General features: G+C 36.2%; 1 protein-coding gene across 5 annotated transcripts in view; it reads right to left on the minus strand.

The window, feature by feature from the left end:
* Positions 1-21,240, minus strand: part of PXDN (peroxidasin) — a 152,286-nt gene that overhangs the window by 90,614 nt on the left and 40,432 nt on the right. For 4 of the 5 annotated variants that reach the window (XM_030489709.1, XM_030489706.1, XM_030489708.1 and 1 more), the window contains 12 exons: positions 18,303-18,374; positions 17,613-17,684; positions 15,380-15,549; positions 13,935-14,052; positions 11,719-11,888; positions 10,502-10,774; positions 9,013-9,129; positions 7,707-7,865; positions 5,220-5,332; positions 4,093-4,249; positions 1,057-1,165; positions 472-629 (listed from right to left, as the gene is read on the minus strand). In XM_030489709.1, coding sequence (XP_030345569.1) covers positions 472-629; positions 1,057-1,165; positions 4,093-4,249; positions 5,220-5,332; positions 7,707-7,865; positions 9,013-9,129; positions 10,502-10,774; positions 11,719-11,888; positions 13,935-14,052; positions 15,380-15,549; positions 17,613-17,684; positions 18,303-18,374 — 1,688 coding nt within the window. Of the gene's footprint in view, positions 1-471; positions 630-1,056; positions 1,166-4,092; positions 4,250-5,219; positions 5,333-7,706; positions 7,866-9,012; positions 9,130-10,501; positions 10,775-11,718; positions 11,905-13,934; positions 14,053-15,379; positions 15,550-17,612; positions 17,685-18,302; positions 18,375-21,240 lie in introns of all 5 variants that reach the window. The other variant, XM_030489710.1, reaches the window with a different exon arrangement.

The raw sequence follows: 21,240 nt of genomic DNA on the forward strand, positions 1-21,240 counted from the left end.
ACCGCCACAAAATGGTTTTACTTAAAGAAACAGGAAGAAAATACTGATTATTTTTAATAACAGAAAAGTCTGTTCTGCTATGAAACAATGGTCCTAATGAATTAACAGACAGGGAATGAACAAACGGGACACATTATGCACTTCCATTATACTAAATTTGACCAGTAGAGGAACCTGAACATGAATTTTTCCCTAATATGTCAATGTGAGGAAAAATAAAAAAAAAAAAAAACACTACTCAGAGTGCTCAAACAAACTGAGTTACACCATAATGCACTAATTTGCAAACCAAGGACTGAATTGGGCAAACACATATATTTGGTAAAGTTTTGCAAATTCAAATACACCACTGATTTCAATGTTATGGTTCTGCAATTGGGACCCAGACTTGGAAAACAGTGTAATGACTTAAGAAGGCTTCAACACAGAAAAATACACTTCAACACAGAAAAATAACAAGAGAGTACTGACTTGTTCCATTCAGGTCAACCATTAGACCATCTTGTACATGATCTTGAATAAGCTGTAACGTCCTTTCAAATATTTCCCCAGCTCTTGCTTGCTCAACAGTGTACGGATCCCTTGGGTACCGAAATAAGGCTAGCAAATCATTTGGAGAACGAGGACGACTGATGGATAATTTTAAAAAAATGGTAAGTGTACACAGGAGTTACAAAATAACAATGCTAGATAAATCGTGTAAATGTTCAGCAACAGGATTAGTACATACCTTGATTAGTCATCTCAAAATGGAATGCAAACAAAAAAACCATATTTAATAAAATAATAAAACACTTAGTAGCAATTAAACATTTAGTAGCCTTTTAATAAAGATTATCTTGGCAGAAAAACTCTGCAGTGAACAGGAGTCTCAACAGGAGTGTTTAAACAATAGGAACCCTTACATGTTAAACTGTTAGTATTCCCAGAACTAACCAGATGTTAACAATGCCATTAAAATAATAAAATGGCTTCTTGCTTAATAAATCTTCCACTCCTTCTAGTATATACAAAATTTATTTTGACTTCTTAATATAAAAAAAGAGAAGAGGTTACCTGTCAAACAGATGCGTACGCGTTGAATTTATTGCTCTGTCAACAGTTGCAATTGCTTCCACAATCGATGTTTGTACAAAAGGATCTCCATTTCGGCTGACATTAGGGACTACAGAAAGAGGAATCCACATGTTATTGCAAAAATGGCCACACATGCAAAAAGATACTTCTACAAAACAGTCTAGGCACGACATCATTTCAGTTGTACAAAGTAAACTCCTGTTCTTTAAGCATTAGCTCATCCAAATATAAAATTCTTATCCATTTTGCAATTCTATTAAAGAATATCACAGTAGATAAAAATTTATAAATTTCTAACATAAAATTTATAACAGAGGCTAATGTAAGCTTGTAAGTCAGCTTGCTTATAATTCTAAAACAACATGAAGATAAGTACATACAGTGTTTAACTACCCATTAATTAGTCCGAGATTTTAAAGTAGAAATTACCAAAGAAAAATTAATTATTAAGGGTTTTTTTCTGGTGTGGTATGTTATCAGCTTTCAGGCACTGATATCAAGAACCTGACCTATATCCACTGAAATCAATGCAAGTATTCCCTTTGAAATCATTGCTTTCAACTAGTACTGAATTTGATGTAAGAATTTAAAGGGTTTACAGAAACGCGTTACAAGCGGAAAACACTGACAGACTTAGTTTGCCTTTTAGAACACATGCATCACATAAATTCAAAGGGATTTCACACATTCTAAGAGACTTCACACAGGAAAAAGAAAAAAAAATCCCCACAACCCCCAAATTTAAAAAAAACCACAGAATTTTATATATTCCTAAACAGCCACAGTATATTAACATTGCTCCTCTCCTGAGCTTAGTCTAGTAAGCAACACACATTAATTTTAAAGGGCTATAAATATTTTATTTATTTTGATCACTACTTTGTTTTCTACTTCAAAATTATCTAGCTTTTTAATACTACATTTAAAATCACATGCTTAAAAGCTATTTAACGACTCTGCATAACACTGGAAATTCACTAATGCATAGGCCCATTCATCTGTTTTTTCATGCAGTACTCAGTTGCTGCTGGATGTTTGCACAACCTATCTAGGGCTAATAACCTTCCTTTTAGTCTAAACCAAGAACTACCAGATCCAGGGGCAACAGCTAACAATTTCCAGAGTGTGTTTAGATTGAAGAAGCCACACAGGAAGAAGGGTAAAGTAGGGAAGAAGTCCAAAGCAACACACTGGAATAAAATCAGCAGATGTATAAAATCAGCTGACATAAAAAATGTTGTTTGCAAGCTTTTCATTACTTCCTTTTTTTTTTCCCTAGGCAATATTTCATCATTCCTTCATAACCAGCAGCTTAGGATGTGTCTATATGAGTTTCAGAGTCTAGACCTTGGTAATCAAACTTAACCACCTATACCGTCAAATGAAACAGCTCCTGGCACTCTATAGCTGTAGCTGAAGCCCCCTTATCTCCCCTGAGGCCAGCTGTCTTGGTCTGCTGACAACATACTCCCACTATCCAAAACCAGCTGACACTTTCCACACTGCCTGAAGTGGTAGCGCCTGATGTGCCCTAATTACCCTCTGTCCTCCTTGCTTGTTGTTTCAAGGCAACATTACAGAAACTATCAGGTAAGCTACTTATTTTAAGGAGAAATACCATTTACAGGTTTGCTACTCAGTTGTTTCAGACAAGGCTTGTGCCATGAACCATCCCAACACTGCAACATTGCAGACTGTAAAATCTGGGGGCTGGTTAACTTCCCTACTGCTGCCTACAGTAGATGTAATCTCGGTGTTCATTTTAGATACACTTTGCAAAGCTATCATTCTGAGTAATGGCACATCTGGTTGAAATCATAAACCTTGGTCATAGAATCACAGAATTTTAAGGATTGGAAAGGACCTTAAGATCACCTAGTTCCAACCCCCCTGCAAGGACTCCTTTCACTAGACCAAGTTGCTCAAAGCCCCATCCAATCTAGTTGAAGGAAATGACATTAAAAAAAGCATCTTAAAATATTATCAAACATGTCCAGCAAAACCTGCCCCCCAGCTTCTATACACTTGCCTTTATTCCATCTCAATTTTAGGAAAATATTTTTATGCATTAGGAACATTCATAACATTAACTTTGTTTAAAAGAAACGTTGACATGCAAGTTTCTAGGCATTTCTGGCTAATGCCATTATTGATACTATCCAGATAGCAAGTGTCCAGTACTTATAATCTGTCCTTGCTCCTCTGAGAGCTTCATCTTTACAGCAATCACAGGGAACAGTTTCTGATATCTCACTAGTTTTAAAGAGAAACATCATTTACAGTTTCAGACTGAATGTGTCATATTTTCTACTGAAAAACAACAACAACAACAAAAATTACAGAGTTTCCTTATGAAAATGAGCCTGAAAAATCAACAGTTTTACTCAGTAAGTCAGAAAAGCATTGGGGTCAATCTTCAGCATCTTTGGCTGCTTTATTACAAATTATTACATATTAACGAATAGTAACTATCATTTAAAATTATTTTAATAAGCTGATATATTCTCCTTTTCTTTCTGTTTTCTCCTTTAGCTTCTTACAATCATTATGACTTTCCTGAATTCTTTCCCAATGGTTGCAGCCTAATTTTCAACCACGTACTGTATGTGCCCCTTTAAAGATGACTCAAAACCTTTCGTCAAGTTATCCCTAAAGAATAGGTGTGTATTCGACTAGCAAATTCTAATAGGTCCAAATAATATTTCAAGAGGAAAGTAGTATGACTAACTGGAGCCCAAAGCATTGTTTGTTTTGAAGCTTAACTCATAAGAGACATTTTGGCTGACATATTCACATCTCACATCTGTGCAGATAGTTTCCTGAATTAAATGAAGAAAAAAGTAAAAGAAAAATTAAAAAAAAAAAAAAAAAAAAAAAAAGAGTAGTATGGGAGAAAAATTGAAATATGAATAAAAGAAAGACTTCAATATTTTATTGACTTTTTTGCATCTTACAAATTAAGCAATCAGAATAAAACTAATAATCTAACTCATACCTCTGATTCATACACCTTACCATTAACAGTAAGCACCATACTAACAGAGGAGAATCCTATGGTATTCCGGGCAACGCATTCATATCGCCCTTCATCAGCTGTTCCAACATCACGAATGGTAAGAAATCCCTCTGGACTAACATGAAATTTTCCACTCTCAGTTACCTGCACTCCATCCTGCAGCAGAGCACAATGTCTAGTTATTCTAAACACACATTGTTTTCAAACCTGAATTTTTGCAATTTTTTTCTCTTTTATTTTTTACAGGGTATTTTTTATATTTCTGTTTTTGTATGCCAAGATAATAGTCAAATAGATTTAGATAAACTTACATAAAAAACTCACACACTGTTAACAGGAGTTGCATGTACTTCTAAATTGTACACTATATTTATTCACTTTTAAAAGCATTAATTATTGTAAATCAAAGTATTTTAGCAGTTATAGGTCCTCACCACATAAAATTTAGGACCCAAAAATAAGATAGCACCTCTTAAGAACATTTATAAGTATCAATTCTTCATGCACTTGCATTTAGAAGCTATTTATGGTATAGTAAAGTACATTTTCGAATATTCACTAATTGAAGATAAAATAATCAGGAAGATCAATATCAGCAACCCATTAATTCACCATTATCTCTGCTAATAGCTCTAATAGTTTGATGTAACAATTATTGCACCAATGGAAATCAAAAGCCACAGATAGGTTACCAAAGAGTTACTAAAATATGTCCTAGTTAAAGTGTCAACCTAATCGTGTAAAAGGGCTCTGCAATACAGTATTTTTATTGCTTTATGATATAGTTAAAAAAGTGAAAGTATTAAGAGGATATTCACACAGAACTGTCACTACAATACATAGGCCTTTTAAGGCTTACATTATGAATTTTAGCTTGTCCATATAACGAGTTGCGTAACCATAGAGACACACACACACACACACACACACACACACACACATATATATAAGATTCAAGTTTGGTATCTATATACATGTATTAAAGAAGATTTGCTGATCAAACATCAGGCAATGCTTTCAGACACCAGAACAAGCAATAATTTGCTGGTGTGCACTTTAAACAGCTAGTTATGAAAAGATGGAAAGGCCGTTGCCTTTCTGCAACAACTGAACAAATGCCTAGTACCTTATTCCATGTAATTACTGGCTCCGGCTCTCCTTGAGCACTGCATGGGATCTGCACATTTGTGCCAACCTCCACTGTCATGTCAGTGGGAATGCTGGCAAATACAGGAGTCACTAAAAAAAATGATACATTGACAAGGTATGAAATACAACTTGTACAGAAGATGATCTAAAAAGAGGTAAGCAGTGCTTATTTTTTTCAGTTACCCAACATTCCTCAGTCTATAATCTTATTCTGTCTGCAAGTTTGTAGTTGCTTATAAGTTTGTCTTACAGATAAAATTCTTTATACCTGAAGCCTGCTTTAGGGTGATTTTTAACTACTCAACTTCAAACAAAACCAGCCAAAACACTTTTTGCCAAAACCATTTAAGTTCCACAATTTAAAAGCTCTAAAAAATGTCTGTGAATAGCTAAATCTGAACAAAGTCACCAGAATGACTATCCCATCAACTTCTGTAACTTTTTAAAGTTTTAATTTTTTAAGCATCAACAACAGAGGTTTCTTAGATGATAAAAGCAAAACTTTCCTCAAGTCATTCAACTGTGATTCCCCCAGCCCAATTTGCTGAGGTGCTAAGACTTCACAGAGCTCCTATCGTCCTGACAATACGCCCTAGGCATTAACACATCAAAAAAAATCACTTCTGATTTTAAGGACACAGTTACGAGTGTGAAGAAAATTAATGCCTTTTTTAATCCTTCAAATCTGAGTGTTGACATACAGCACTCAAATATCATCCTAATCTTGTATGTGCTTCTCATGAAGATATTAAGAATTGTATTTCTGCTGTAACATATCGGTATTTTGGCAGGGAGTGGGAGAGGGCTGTGCTTTTACAGAAAAAAATTTGGCCACACAGCGTACATTCATACTACCAACCAAATCTGGCCCCGGAGTTAAATTGTTTGTATGCAAATGGCTGTCAAGAACCAGAAACCATTTCAAATAAGGCATTCAGAGGCAGGCACCCAGCACTGGGAGGTAAGACAGTTTGGGCTCTGTGGATGTGAGCCATGTCATGCCAGCAAACAGACCTGGACCATTAATCTGTATTCATTAATACAGATTTAGCCACAGTGTCCAGTGATTAGACATTCCTGAGATGAACAGTCCTTTTGTTAGAAGCCCAAAAGAAAAAAAGTTTTCTCTTCTTGCACAGTTGAAAATAGCATGGCAGTGAACGTATGGAGAGCTCCAATTTCAGGCTGCATATACAGCCTTCAATCTTGTATTTACTCTTCTTTGGTGACTGGATTTTGCAAACTGGGTGATACAAAAATAATTTTCTCAAATTTAGTGAAGTTTAACACAGCTGCAAAGCTATAAAACTTTATAAAACTGAGTTTTGTTTTATGGAATTTTAGTCAACAACTTCATATAGGTGGGAAAAAAGAAAAACCCAAACCAAAAAAACGCCACCAATTTGACAAATCAGGCTCCTCCTATTCTTAATTAAGACAAATCAATAGATTTTTCTTCTGACCAACCTCAGCTCAGGAAGACCTTTGAGCCCCTTTTACTAAAATAATGTTTAAATGAGGTCACCAACAAGAAATGCTTTGGATTAAATGTTTAATCCCTCTGAATTTAGTTAAACACCAAATTACTTGACTAAATTAAAAGTATTTATATGATTCTAATTAATCCTAGAAGTAGCTTACTTAGAATTTACTTAAAGACAAGCACAAGATAAACGGAGCGGGTTGGGGGGTTTTTTTTGTATCTTCTGATTTTAAGTATAGGGAATGACTTTTCATTGTGAAGGTCATTCCGCTGTTGTAAAATAGTGTTTTGTTTCTGGACATCAAAAAAATATGAGACTAACACTATTTATTCAACAGCACAGAGTCTTACAAGAAACTAGTCTTTTTTCAAAACAAAATATTTTCCCAACCATAAGGATAGTGTCATCCTCAAAGCAAACCTCCATTCTTTAAAAAAAGGAGTAAACCAGTTAAACCTTTTTTATAGAAGACAGACTGTTCTAAAGGAATGATACTCTGTACAAACACTGATAAGTACCCACACATGTTATTTATTAAAAAATACCCAGAACCTAAAAATAGATATGCTCAGAAATAACAATGAGAAATGTGAAATGTTAGGAGTACCCTGAACAGCAAGTTTTTTAAACGACAAAAGATATAGCTTCATTCTAACAAGCTTTTATCAATAAAAAGCCATGTTTGGTTGTAAGCTTATGTGGTCTCCAAGTGACTTTGAATAAAGTCTATTAGGGCACACTGTCCCACATGCTCAATTTCTAAAAACTAATAAGACACCTTAAAATTCAAAACCAGCAACTTGGAATCATTGTAAAAGTGCAGTAAAAGTCCTGAAGAAAAGCCCATGCAATATTCAAGACCTGTTTCAAAAGCTTTTTTAATTCTAAACAAAGATTAACTATATTATTTTACTTTTTTATTTCTTTTTATATTACTTTTTTTTATTTTCCCCAGCAGCAGCTGTGCACGGAGAGCATACCTCTAGGCTGTACAGTCAGGTATACGACAATTCGTTGAGACCCAATAATGTTGACAGCTTGGCATTCATACTGTCCCTGGTCATGCAGAGCAACCCTGGAAATCCTTAGGGTTCCAGAGGATAGGACTAAGTGTCTTCTGTCAACAGACAACTGGCCTCCTGAAACACAAAGCAACAGCAGTGCAGAACAAAGTACCTTTGTGTTACAAAAAGGGAAATCCAGAAGATTTTATATTTGACAGAACATTGGAAAAAATTCAAATATCTTAAAAAAAAGTTTGAAACCTTTACTTCTCAGAAGATAAACACACAAAGCAAACAAAACATATATATGCACATAATCATAATCCTGATCTTTTTTGTTTCATTTGTGGTAGAAATAAATATTTTCATTTAAGGAGCATGATTAAGTATCCAAAAGAGCAGGCATCATAAGAACACCAGTAGGTATTACTGTTCATTTCATATCATTGACATTTGTGTAAGACACAATTCATCGTATCTGCCTAAGCCATACAGAGAATCCATAAAAAAATACATATAGCCCTGAAAAATGGAATATAATAAAAATTAAATAAAAGGCACATCAGTGTCTGTACCCTATTCTTCCTTTCTGGACATTTCATTCGATTGGAGCAAGCTTTTTAAGAGGGAGAAATGGGGACACTATCAGCATTAAAATGATCAAATATTTGTTAAAAATCTGCTTTATCTACCACAATTTAGAATTCCCTAAGAGTTTTTTTGCCTGCTAGAAAATCATTTGATTCAACTGGGTTATTTACTTACTGGTAAAACACCCACTACATTATTTCTTCCCACTGGATCTTGCTTAATGCCTTTACTGCCACAACCTGATAAAACTATCAGCAGAGTGTAGCCCAGTGCTCCTGTCAATGCGCATTAAGTGACAGAAATGCAGTTATACTGAGGCCAGTTACAGGTTGGGCTGTTCTGGCTTCTGAACAAAGCACATCCCACCTAATTTCAGATCTCCAGTTAATGACAGTCATCTCTATTTCTTCTGCAGTAAACCAGCTGCAATAAGTACTGCTACATGTGATTTGTCTCATATTTCTTAAACATTATTGGGAATCTATTATGGAGACATATATTTTAATGACTTTTCTTTAATGAATAATGAAAAATGCTTGGGCAGCTAGCTTCTGTGGGACCCCTTTTCCTTTCAGCTAAAGCAGAAAGAGATGAGCCCTGTTTCCTTCAGAAACTGAAACATCTAACCAATTACATGGATTTAAACAAATACCATTTTATTAGTTTAAAAGTGAAAGTGGAACATTCTTACCTCCTTTAGTCCAGGCAATAACAGGCTGGGGATAGCCTTGCGCTTCACAAGGGAAGTCAACAGTCTGTCCCTCAATCACTGTTTTGTCTTGAGGAGTGACAGTAAACTGAGGTAGAGCTAAAGAAGAGAAAATAAACTGGTTAAAGAAAAAAACAAAAACAAAAAACAAAACACAAAACAAACCCAAACTAAAAAAAGCATAACTCTCTGAAATTATGAAATTATTCCTATGTGACTTGAATAGCTCATATCAGTAGGAAAAGAGATACTAATGGGACTCTTCTATTGTGACCGATATAGGGCAGAGAGTTAAGGTAGCCACCAGTGCAATAGGAACATCTCACAACCTGCCCCTGGTGCCAGTGAAGACCTCTGGGATCTACTGCTAGAGATCCAAAATAAGACGTATGGTAAGACTCGTAGAATCAAACACAGGTTGGATTAAAAATGCCGCCTTCTCCTTCTCCCAAACAACCCTAGGCTAAATTGTGAAGAAAATGCAATGTAGTCAAAACCATCCTGAGCTCTTTGTTTTCTTCTTTACACAAAAGGAAAGCAGTGAGTAGAAGTGTGGGCCAATTACTGCAGTAACATCATGGCATTATCAGTGCGAGATGTAATTTGTTCAGCTCTCAAAACACAGTCATCCAATTGGTGGTTAATAAATAAACAAACCACAAGGACAAGTTGTTCTGTATAGCTTTAAAAAATTGAACTCATTAACAAAGTATTTGCAACCTAAAGTGTTTGCCAACTAGAGATCTTAACATGAGAACAGAAACAAACTTAAAGTTTACTCAAAATGCTTTGCAAATGCAAGTTCCAGCATGAAAACATTTGAAAGAAAAATATTCTCCATATATATATGAGGCTTTTGATATATTGTTCTTGAATATTTTATATTCATATTATTGACATACAATACCAAAATTATTGCAATCACGGTAAGTTAGAGTACTTTGACTTTTGTTTTGCAGATAAGCTGTGCTAACACCTCAGTTGGCAGAATGATAATTTCCACGAAACACAGCAAAAAATGTTTCCACACTCACTGAAGTGTCTGTAAAAGAGAGGCAGCACAGATCTGCACTCAAAACTCCATTTCTAGTACTCCAGGCACAAATTCTAATCTCTAGGATTGTTGCCTGTTACAGAAAAAATGTAATCCCCCATAAATTTGACACTGCATGTTTATTCCTACCAGCAAACAAAAAATAATAAGAAATAAACATTTCAAAACACCAATGATTATTAGCTTCTGAGAATAATCAATGAAACCTAATTTTCAGATAATTAGTATATAATATCTTACTTTGAGTGAAATGTATAGCAACTTTTGTACAGATTACACCATCTTAAAACAAAAAACTCTCATGGTTTTAGTTCAGTTCTGACAATACAGAAAAACAGACAAAACCATACAATTCAAAGTAATATACTGTTCCTAACATGTTTTATAGCATGTCACTCCCAGTTTAAAATTACTCACCTTGGACTATGATGTATGCAGTTGCATGGATATTATCTATGCTGTTCGTTGCAAAACAGGTATACTCGCCGCTGTCCTCCTGCTTCACATTTTGTATGTAAAGTCCTCCTGACGGGGTTATGGTGATGCGAGGGTCAATTGGTAAAGGGGTTCTGTCGCCTTTGGTCCAGGTAATTCGTGGCTGAGGGTGCCCAGTTGCGCTGCACTCCAAAGTAACGCTCTCTCCAACCAGCACTTCGGTGTTTTGCGGGTGAATCACAAAACTTGGCCGGGCTGTGAGAAATGAGCAATGCCTAAATATGACTTTCAGCTCACATAGGTAATTTATCTGGATATTGCAATAGTCTGGGAAATCTAGAGGTTTTTAATAGTTCTATTCCAGCATACTTCTAATCTTAGCACAAAGTCTGCCCCACTTTAAACCTAATCTAGCTGCAGACATTTATAAATATCAAAGGTAAGAAATCTAAGCTCTGATGTTTCTTTCCTTGACTGCCATTAAACCAGTTTCAAACATTTCCTTTTCATTTGCTGAACTTCATAAAGCTCTCTTCAGAGGCACAGACACTGAGACCCAGAAAACAAACAGGCTAAAATTTGCCATAAATGAATAAAAACACAAACCTGATTAAGCTACATTTTAGTATCTTTTCCCAACTACGTGTGTGCTTTGTAGTGACATTTTAAGTTTACTTGATGCTGAGTGTCAAAACAAAATTTTCTCACAGCAAAATTTGGAATTTAAAAACATTACAACCTGGACAGACATTTAATGCTTGCAAACACAAAGCCCGGGCAATACCGAGATGTAGGCTAATAAGCTCCTTAATAAGGATGGCTGCACAGTGTGTGTCAAAGCTTCCATGAGTGGCCTGTACGGAACCTTGTGGTTTTCAGGTACCCATAGAGAATATTATTGTACTGAACAATGTTGTAATGCAACAGCCTCTTTTCCTAACCCTTAGCCAAAGAGCCTACAAGACTATCATCAGAATTGCATACTACAATAAACATATTAACTGGCTGATTTTTGTTCTGGGGATATAACTTTATGACATAGTTCTTAAGATGCCCAAGCACAAAAATCTACATGTCAAGAACATACAAGAGCCAAAGCATCTTATTTTTATCACTCTTATTTCCAACCCTAACTATTCTATGATTCTATCAAAACAATTCTCTATCTGAATGCAAAATTCAGATTTTATGTTCTTTACCTGGTGACTCAAAGTATCGAAGAGTAACTTCCTGAGTTTTCACTTCTCCAGCCACATTTTTTGCCATGCACTGGTAAATGCCTTGGTCTGTTTCTTTAGTATTCTGAATCATCAATGTGCCATCATCTAGCAAGTTTAGACGGGAATCTTCTTTCATACTGAGCTCATTACTGTGAGGAAAAGAATCTGCTGGAGTTAAACCTTTAAATCACAAGCATAGAAAATTGCCAAATAATGAAACCCAAAATATATTACCCAAAATAATTTGGGGGGGCGGGAGGGAAGGAATTTTACTGTGTTAAGTAAAATAACAGAACTTTTAGCTTTCTCCTAAAGAGGAGGAAAAACATAAACCAACCAATTTTGCCTCTGTAAGCATCACATCTTCAAAATGAAAAACCAAAATATTTTTATGAGTAAAAGCTTACAGGAAAAAAGTTCTAACTGGCAAATCAATTTAAAATGTTTCCACTTGAAGCATATCATGTAAGTTCAACACTCAAGATACTTTCTACTAGGAGAGGAGTTACTTGCAACAAAACCATCTTTATGCCAACCTCTGTCTCGATTGCTCAAGGAGCACTAATGAACCTGATTATAATTTGTACTGGCTTGAAACATAAGTTAAGATCAGGTCTTCAGGCTATGTTATGGATGCATTTCTGTGACATTAACTAAGAACAGTTAGGGGTTATTATTAACAGAACTGTTTCTCACTCTATCCCTCACTACATCATGAAAAAAGCACAGATGAGGGATCAGATCTCCTGCCTAACGTACAAAACCCAGCCTGCTGATCTATTCAACATACTGCTCATCAGGTTAATGGCTTTTGACTGAAATCTTGCCATGTTCAACTACCTTGCAAAGAGCTTTGCTCTCATTCATGCAGCCAGGAAACAAGCCAGAGTCAATAATCCCACACCCCAAACTCAAATTTCTTCTTAAAACTCTTTCATATGTGTACTCTGAATACATGTTTTCTTTGTTTATTATAAAAAGTACATGAGCCAAAGAAAATTTTAATGAAATAATTATATCATACAAGTTTGAGGGTCTGTTCTTGACATACTCCATAAACGCTGTACCCTTGCTGCATGTGGGGTTGTCACTCCCATCAGCAGAAAGCTACAGAACCAGGACTCTGTTGTTCCATTTTATCAGCATCTAACAAACTAAAATGGTTCATTTGCTAATATAAAACATAAGGGAATTTGTTTTTCAGATCTGGTTCATCATTTGTATAAGAGCATTATTAAGCCAGTCTGATTAAGTTTGTGGTAAACTCACAGTTCATGTGTCTATCATAAATTCACATTAGTATAAGGGGGGTGATATGCTGGTACGTGGCTGGTTCAGCCATGCAGTGCCCAGTAGTCCTGAAGGGAGCTAGACAGACCTTGAGCAGCCACTCTGCAGCAGGCTGGCCCTTGGACTGCTGAAAGACACAGGTCCTTCATAGGCTCTTCCCTCAATTCCCTAAGCAGTTAGGAGAAGCAATGGAGCAAGCTGCCCAGAGAACTTGTGCTACCTCCATCCTTTAAGCTCCAACTGGACAAAGCAACCTGGTATGATCCTGCTTTAAGCAGAAGGCTGCAGAGACCCCCTGAGATGCCCTCCAACCTGAATTAACCTACAATCCTATGATATAAGTACTTGTCTGCCCTCCATGTACCAGTCTGGGGAGCCTGGAAATTGGTATATCTATCTCTGCTCTCCTGGAATGGAGCTACACCTCAAAGGAAAGCTGCCTCTGAGGAGCTGGGGCTCAAGGAAGACCTTCTCTGAAACCTAACTTATCCAGCTGGCATCCTTTTAAAAACGGCTTTTGCTTTGCCTCAGAATGTATGCAAATGATAACTAACCTACAAACTGCATGTGCAACACATCCATATTGGATTGTTGGGTACGTACATATAAATCATTAGTTTTACACGTGAGCAACTTCGTAGGTATAACTACAGCTGAAAATCTTACCGATAGTATTATAGTCATAAATGAATATTTTCTAAAGTTATCAGCTCTTAAGTGTTTAGAATTACTTAAAACAGACGTGGGCCATTATTACTTCATATACTACTTTTAATTATAATATGTTTCTGCTGTAACTATTCCATACATGAGCATATAATGCGTGTGGACATGCACCCAGAAATGTACAAACACCCATACAAACACACTTAAATCAGGTTTCTCTCTTCCTCTTTTAAACTTACTTGTTTCGAAGCCAGATAATTTCTGGTTTAGGATTGCCTTCAGCTCTGCAAGTGAAATACACTGTATTCCCTGAGGTAACATCCACATCCTGAGGCTCTGATGTAATTCTTGGCCTCTCTGTATCAACAATAAAACTTGTAAGGAATTCTCACTTGTTTTAAACTACTAAGGAATGGTAAATAAAAAATTTCTTGTACACGTTGTAGAAAAATATTTGTCATAAATGTTTTAACTAAAAATATTTATATGCTTAATCACGATTAAATGGACTTTTCCCTATGCAAAAGTGACTGTAGGCTTTCTGACCTTCTCCATTGTTCCTTAAGACCCTTTAGCAGGCTGGAAATGGATTGTGCAAATTTGTATCAGGTTCTAAAGTAGCTGTTTTATGTATTTGAACAGAGGCTCAATTTGCTTATGAAGGAAAAACTTTAAAGCAACAAGCACAAGTGCCATTTAAAATAACTTCCTTTAGATAAGTATCAGAGCCTAACCTGCCTCCTACAGAATAATTTGTCCAGCTTGCTTCCTGCAGTTTCCATATTAGGCTCCTTAGATGTGCAGAGAGCTGGTAGGATGCCAGGAGACTTATTCTTGCACTAAATCCCCTTTTTACTATGTTTTTCAAGAACCTTGTAGACATTTACAGTCACAATTCTCATGATCAGTTATATCCAACACATAACCAAAAGGACAATTTATTTATTTTATATCTTGGCCTCATCATATGGCTGGGTAGACAAATGCCCACAGCTTGATAAGAAATCTGCATTTTGATTTTGGAACAGAAGAGGTGTGGGGCTGAGCCCCAGGGTGCCCATGGGGCCATGCCTTTACACCACCAAGCTGAAGGAATATAGATGAACAAAAGGATTTAAATAAAAGTGTTTATCCACTAATCCTTCACTGACAGTGCAAGGCACTCCTTATAAGTATAGCTGAATAAAAAAGAAATCCAGTGGCCCAATACTGATTCCAATAATATCAACACAAGTTTTAACAATAAGATCTGTGAAATCAGAAGCAATTCTGCACAGTTTCTTTCTTCCCTTTCCTGTGTAGAGAAGGGAAGAAAGAATGCTAAACAACATTAATGTTGTTTAGCATTCTTTAGCATCCAAAGACCCTAGTTGTCAATCCTTCTATGATAAAAACTGAAATATAGAAAGAAAAAATAAAGTCTTTCTGGATAATCACATTTAGTTCCTGAAGGACAGATTTCAAACATGGCTATATTTGTTTCATTATAGATGGGCTGAGGCGTAGAAGCAATCAGTCAGTCAGAAGCAGACAAAAACAGAGAAAGACCAAAGGGACATTTCTGGAAATAACCAATATTGATCAGTGTTATCAAAGAGAACAGAACAATAAGCAAACAAACAAAAAAATACAGATTAGGTACACTTAGCACATTAAAGAAGCCATCAGGAAGTGGCAAACCCACCACAGTTAAGTTCTTCTGGTGTAATTGTGGCCACTGATCTTCCCTGGATTCTTCGTGGATACTCACAGGTAGCTGCTGCTTGAGCATTACCCGACTCTGCGTACGTCTTCAACAGCTCCGCCAGCCACAGGATCTCACAGTCACAGTGAAGAGCATTTGAATCCAAACGCCTGCACAAACATGAAGCAGCCACAACACCTGTTTTCAAGCTTTAGACTATTTTGCTAGGATCAAAATTGTTCCTTTATATGTAGTTTTAACTTAAAATATTTATATGCTTAATCAGGATTAAATGGACTTTTTATGTGGATACAACGGGCAATACAGAATACAGGTAACAGTCACTTGCTTATATGCATTCTGGTAGTCTTTATTACAAAAGTTCATGTTATTTTTACTGCATGTGTAGGACTATGTTCCACCTAGCAAGCATCTAGACAACTTTTCTTTTTTAACCCAAACATTCGGTGAATAAATCAGGGCTTATTTAGATGTTATACAAACTTTGCTTAAGTAAGGAACTTATACCAATCTCCCCAAATTACTTTCTGTTTAATACTTATTACTGTATTAGCTTCACTGCTAACCTGACATTTTTACAACTTCCCATTTTGCTGATCAGGCAACTGAGACAAATACTCATACTTTTATTTAAGTATTAAGCTCTTATTGAGTTCAGTAGGCCAGTAACTTCATAAGAACCCCTGCATATTGCAGATAACAGGAACCCATAAATTCTGTTGATTTTCTTTCCAGTAGTGAGGGGCCCCATTACTACTTGGAGAACTGTACTTTCTGCTTGAAGGGGCCCTTTATAAATGTGGGGGTTTAACCCCATTAAGTACAGAAATCTATACCATTAAGTGTATCTATATATAAATTGGAAATAAAATTGTACAGCAAAGCAACCTCAGTTTGGTGTATCTTTGAAGGTAGTGAACTTTTTTATCATTTTGTCTTTTAATATTTTATTAACCTCTTGTTCAAATGCCCAGATATTATTTTTTTCCCTGTTCTTCTGTGAGAAACAGTCAAGAACAAGCAAAACTATCTTAAAAGTTACCATACAAATGTCTCTCATTATATGAGATGTTACTAGTAGAATTTAAATCTGGAACACAAATATCATGATGTGACCTTTAAGGGTTAGCTGTCTTAAGTCAGAGGACATAAGGTCAGTCTAGCCCAGTGCCCTCTTCCACTAAGAGTCACCACCAAAATTCACTTTTACCTAGAAATTATATGAAGGAGCATCCCTTTCTGTTCATTTGAACCCCACAAGAACTGAAGGAGGTATGACTGAAGCAGCTACAACTGGAAGATGCATACCTCATCAAAATTTACTTTATTCTGCCTTTAGCCCACAGTTAAAGGTATGGTCCTACAACGCAGGACATATGTCCTACATCAGCAGGACCACCTTCTGGTTACATCCCTTATGATCTCTTTTCCCAGTAGAGTGCTGTGTCTTCCTGCACAGCACGCCCTTAGCAGTCCTACCAGAAAGCAGGGTATGAATGCATGACTGCCTTTCTCAAAACAGCAGTCTCGGATAATTCAATTAATGTTTACCCTAGATCAGTGGAGATCCAAAGTGTGGGATAGAAAACCCTTTGAAGGTCACCTTACTATGGTACTTTTGCTGAGTTCAAGTTCTTAAATGTGACTGAGAAGCCTCTACTTTTCCAAGTTAATGGCATTTCAAGAAGAAATGGCTTCTGGAGTTGCTTTTGAAAGTAACACATTCTTAAACCATCGAGCACCTTTTCATAACCATGTTTTTTATCATCAGATATGGACAAGTATAGCAATTAAAAAAGAACATACCAAAATAATCAAATATTTAAAGACATAATAGAAGGATCACCCAATAAGAATTAGACAACAGGAAGGGAAAAACCAAAAAAACCACAAAACCCCAACCAACCAAAAAATCTAAAGAAAGATCCATATATATCAGTTCGTCTACAAAACATGACCGTATGAGTACAAGTAATTCCAAGACAGGAAACAGAAGGATTTAGTCAGTCACTAAAGAAAGTAGGATATGAGCCAACGGTCTTAAATCTATGTACATAAAACAACTCAAGCACAGCTTAGGAAAAACTATTTAATATTTAAAACAATTGCACAATGAAAGACATTTGTAAGGAACATAAATATTGCAAGATGAGATATGGTGTAATTAGACTATTTAAACTTTCTTTAGTTAATAATAATTAAATTTACTTACAGTCTCTTCATAGATTCTAAGTGACTAAATGTTCCAGGAATCAAATGAGCTATTCTGTTGTTATGCAAAAATCTGTTAAAAAGCACAGAAATATGCATGTAATAATTCAGATTTTGAAATGTACTCACTTTATTTACATTCTTCTGAAAGTTCTTTTAGAGAAAATAATCTTACAAAATAAAAGAAAGAAACTTCTTGAAAATTTTTCAGCAATTCATTGGCTGCTACTTTTCAAGTGCCCTCCAAGGTGTATTTGGTGTGTCCATTTGGGGAAAACGAGGCCAGAAAAAGACAAAGTAACCAAAAGGAAGGGGTTCATAAGCACTCAAATGAGAAACTCAAAATAAAAAAAAAAAAAAAAAAGAAAAAAGAAAGAAAAGTCATAATATAAATCTTTTACTTCTTCATTAATAACATTTATTTTAGGTGAAACACTGATCACAGCTTTTTGGGAAACCATTTTTCAACAGAAAAATATACCACTAGCAATACTCACTTCTGTATGCCTTTAAGGTCAGCCTGACCAAAGTGTTCTTGGCAAAGACTATGTAGGTGTAACCATAAAAAATTTAGACTAAAAATAATCTATGGGAATGATAAAAAAATCATTTCCAGTTTCAAACATTTGATTTAATTCAAACAAAGAAGTAAGCTGACTTCTGAATCTTACCCCAAGAAAAACAAACTTACAGCCTTTCAAGTTTTGGAAGATGAGTAAAGGATTCGGGTTCCAAAGTTTCTATTTGATTAAAGTGCAGATACCTGAAAATATGTTAAACAAAAGGAAAAACACTGAAACAGTTTTCTTAATGAAGCTGAAATATTATAAAGCATTTGTTATTGTTTCCACACTGTTTACACATGTAAATGGTAATAGTCATCTAGCGGTTTAAATTTCTTCTATTATCTGAATCCTGTAATTGAATCTGAGAAATATGAGACATGACAAACAAGAAGGGTTTACAGACTGCTATATATATATAGTGTGTGTGTGTACATGTATGTGCAAAAGAATTTAAAAAAAACCAAACATGTTACTTTGGAGATACAACTTCGAAGGCTTTGCCAAGTCTAATTTTTGTTAGTATGCGTACTTGAACACATATAGAAAAAATACTTCTTTTTGTTACAGGAAGATGTTGCGGTTTTTTAGAAAACATATAGCTTCCAACAGACTCACACTTTCAGTGGGCAATTGTTTCCATTGCTATCACATTGAGTGAAAATTTCAAAAGATGCTGAAAGTAACCTGCTCTAGTCCATGAATGCTACTATTTTAAGCTATGAATGCTCTTAAAAGCCAAACAAATTCATAATATAAACCCAAGTTTGATCAAGTTGTTTTTAGACAAAAAGCTTACCAGCAATTGGTGTACAATTAACCACCACAGCTGTGCTGTTTGATACTCTGTTGACAATAATGCAAGCTATTAATATTACACAGCAACAAATATTACACATCTATTAATCCTGTACAACTGAAAAAGTCTAACATAACAAGATAATTAATCAGATTATCAGTTTGTAACTGCTGTGAAAATGGACTGCAAAGGCAGGATTGTTCCAGTCCCCACTTTGTTGTGGAGGTACTCCATAACCTTGCAGATGAGAAAACAAGAAGTGATTGATGAGACTTGCACAAGGAACTGTGAAAATGATTTATAGACTTTGGATCCTGATTATATCCAAATGTATCTAAACCTCTCGAAGTTTGCTACGTAACCTCTGACAAACTCAGGAACATCTGGAGAATGTGCACATATAGAAATAACTGAAAAAAATCACATCATTTAAAATCAAAGAGAAAATCTCAGACCCCAAAATCTCTTGAAAAATCAATCCTTCACATGGGAACTTGCTCGTGCTGAAACACCGCATGTGCTCTACTCCCTGACCTGAGCTGAATGGTTGCCACAGAGAGAGGAAAGCGGGAACAAGCAGCAATTATGGCAGAGTTGTTGCAGCAAGCCCTGGAAGGCGCGTGCAGTGGAGAAGCCAGGCCCGTGCCTGGCAGTCTCCCAGATCCCCCGCCAGCAGCAGCACGGCCCAAGCGCAAGCCAGCGAGAGATGCCAGGGAGCAATGAATGGGGACCACAGAAAAGCCAATAAATCAGCACGGATATGATCAGGCACATCAGAGTGTCAAGTTTGCTTACTGCCAGTGCAACGCGTGGCCACATATTGTAGTGAGCATAGAGTATGATCCTGTTTGCATAAGGAAACAAGAAGTGCATAATCATGCCATGCCTGCCCGTCTTTATCTCCCTTCTGAAAATACAGGCCAATTTCATCCAAATTAAACAGACAGACATCTCAAAGCCATATACTTCCTGCAAGGTTCAGTTGAATTGCCAGCAGAGAGACGAGAGACCTCAGTCAGGTCCAGCTTTAAGGACCAGCAAGATGGGACTGATATGTGCCCTGTGAGCAGGGCCTGGCCATGAGGTGGGTACGGCTCTCCAGGAGCCAGGGCTCGGCTCGCCCACCTCCCCACCATCAGCATTTAAGAGGGTGAGGGGGCAAGGCAAGATGGGGATGACCACTGCAGTGAAAGAGGGTGAAGGGAAAAAAAAAAAAGGCACAACTATAGGGTTTGTTACTTTGATTTTGGAGAAAATTACATACACTACTTCTGGTGCAGGCAACAGGGATTTTTTTCCTTTTTAACTTTGTTAATTCTACTTGTACTTCTTTGTCATTGACAAGGAAAGATTTGTAGGTACAAGTAATACCTCTTGCTGGAACAACAAATCAGACACTGGCCCAGGCTGCCCAAAGATGTTGTGGATGCCCCAACCCCGGCAGTGTTCAAGCCCAGGTTGAACAGGGCTTTGAGCAACCTGGTCTAGTGGAAGGTGTCCCGGCGCATGGCAGAGGGCTTGGAACTAGATGATCTTTAAGGTCCTTTCCAATCCAAACCATTCTATGATTCTATTAATTAAGGTTGGTAAAAGCAAGCACATTAAGGCACACATCCCTTTCTTCAAGTGCAAGGATCAGAGGTGACATTAGCAAAGAAAGAAAAAGACAGAACGCCTCTCTTAGATAGTTTAAGTGACGTATACATCATTAAACTCAAAGCAACAGCTCATATCTGCTGTTTAGTATTCAAGATTACTATAATTACAGAATTTAAAGAACATATCTGCCTGAAAACTATCTTGTTTTTCCAAATAAATTAATCAGTGTAATTAAAACAATACCTCTGTTAAAAACCTTGCCTTGTTTATGATTTCATATCATCACAGATACAACTACAATAATTCAGGCACTGAAGTACATTGTAACAGCTTTATGTCATCAGATTTCATGCTGCTTGAAGTAGCTCAAAAAATCGAATCATAAAGTCCAACTGAAAAATACTCTTAACTGCTTCATAAAACAAGAGTTGGGTTTTGCAGGTCTTTACCTTATGACCTCCAAAAAGTCCTGAGCAACTTGTCAGGCAATTTATGAATAGAAGAAGATGTACTTGTGTGAACAAAGTAATTAGCAACAAGTACAATTCTAAAAAAACCTAGATGCAGAAATCAGATTGCATTGTAAGTCTACAATAAAAACAATTAAAAATCCTTGGCTTTACGACCTACACTTTAATCACTTTTTATCACTTAGGTTTATCACTTAC

Source organism: Strigops habroptila, chromosome 6, assembly GCF_004027225.2.
Source record: "Strigops habroptila isolate Jane chromosome 6, bStrHab1.2.pri, whole genome shotgun sequence".
Classification (NCBI taxonomy): domain Eukaryota; kingdom Metazoa; phylum Chordata; class Aves; order Psittaciformes; family Psittacidae; genus Strigops; species Strigops habroptila.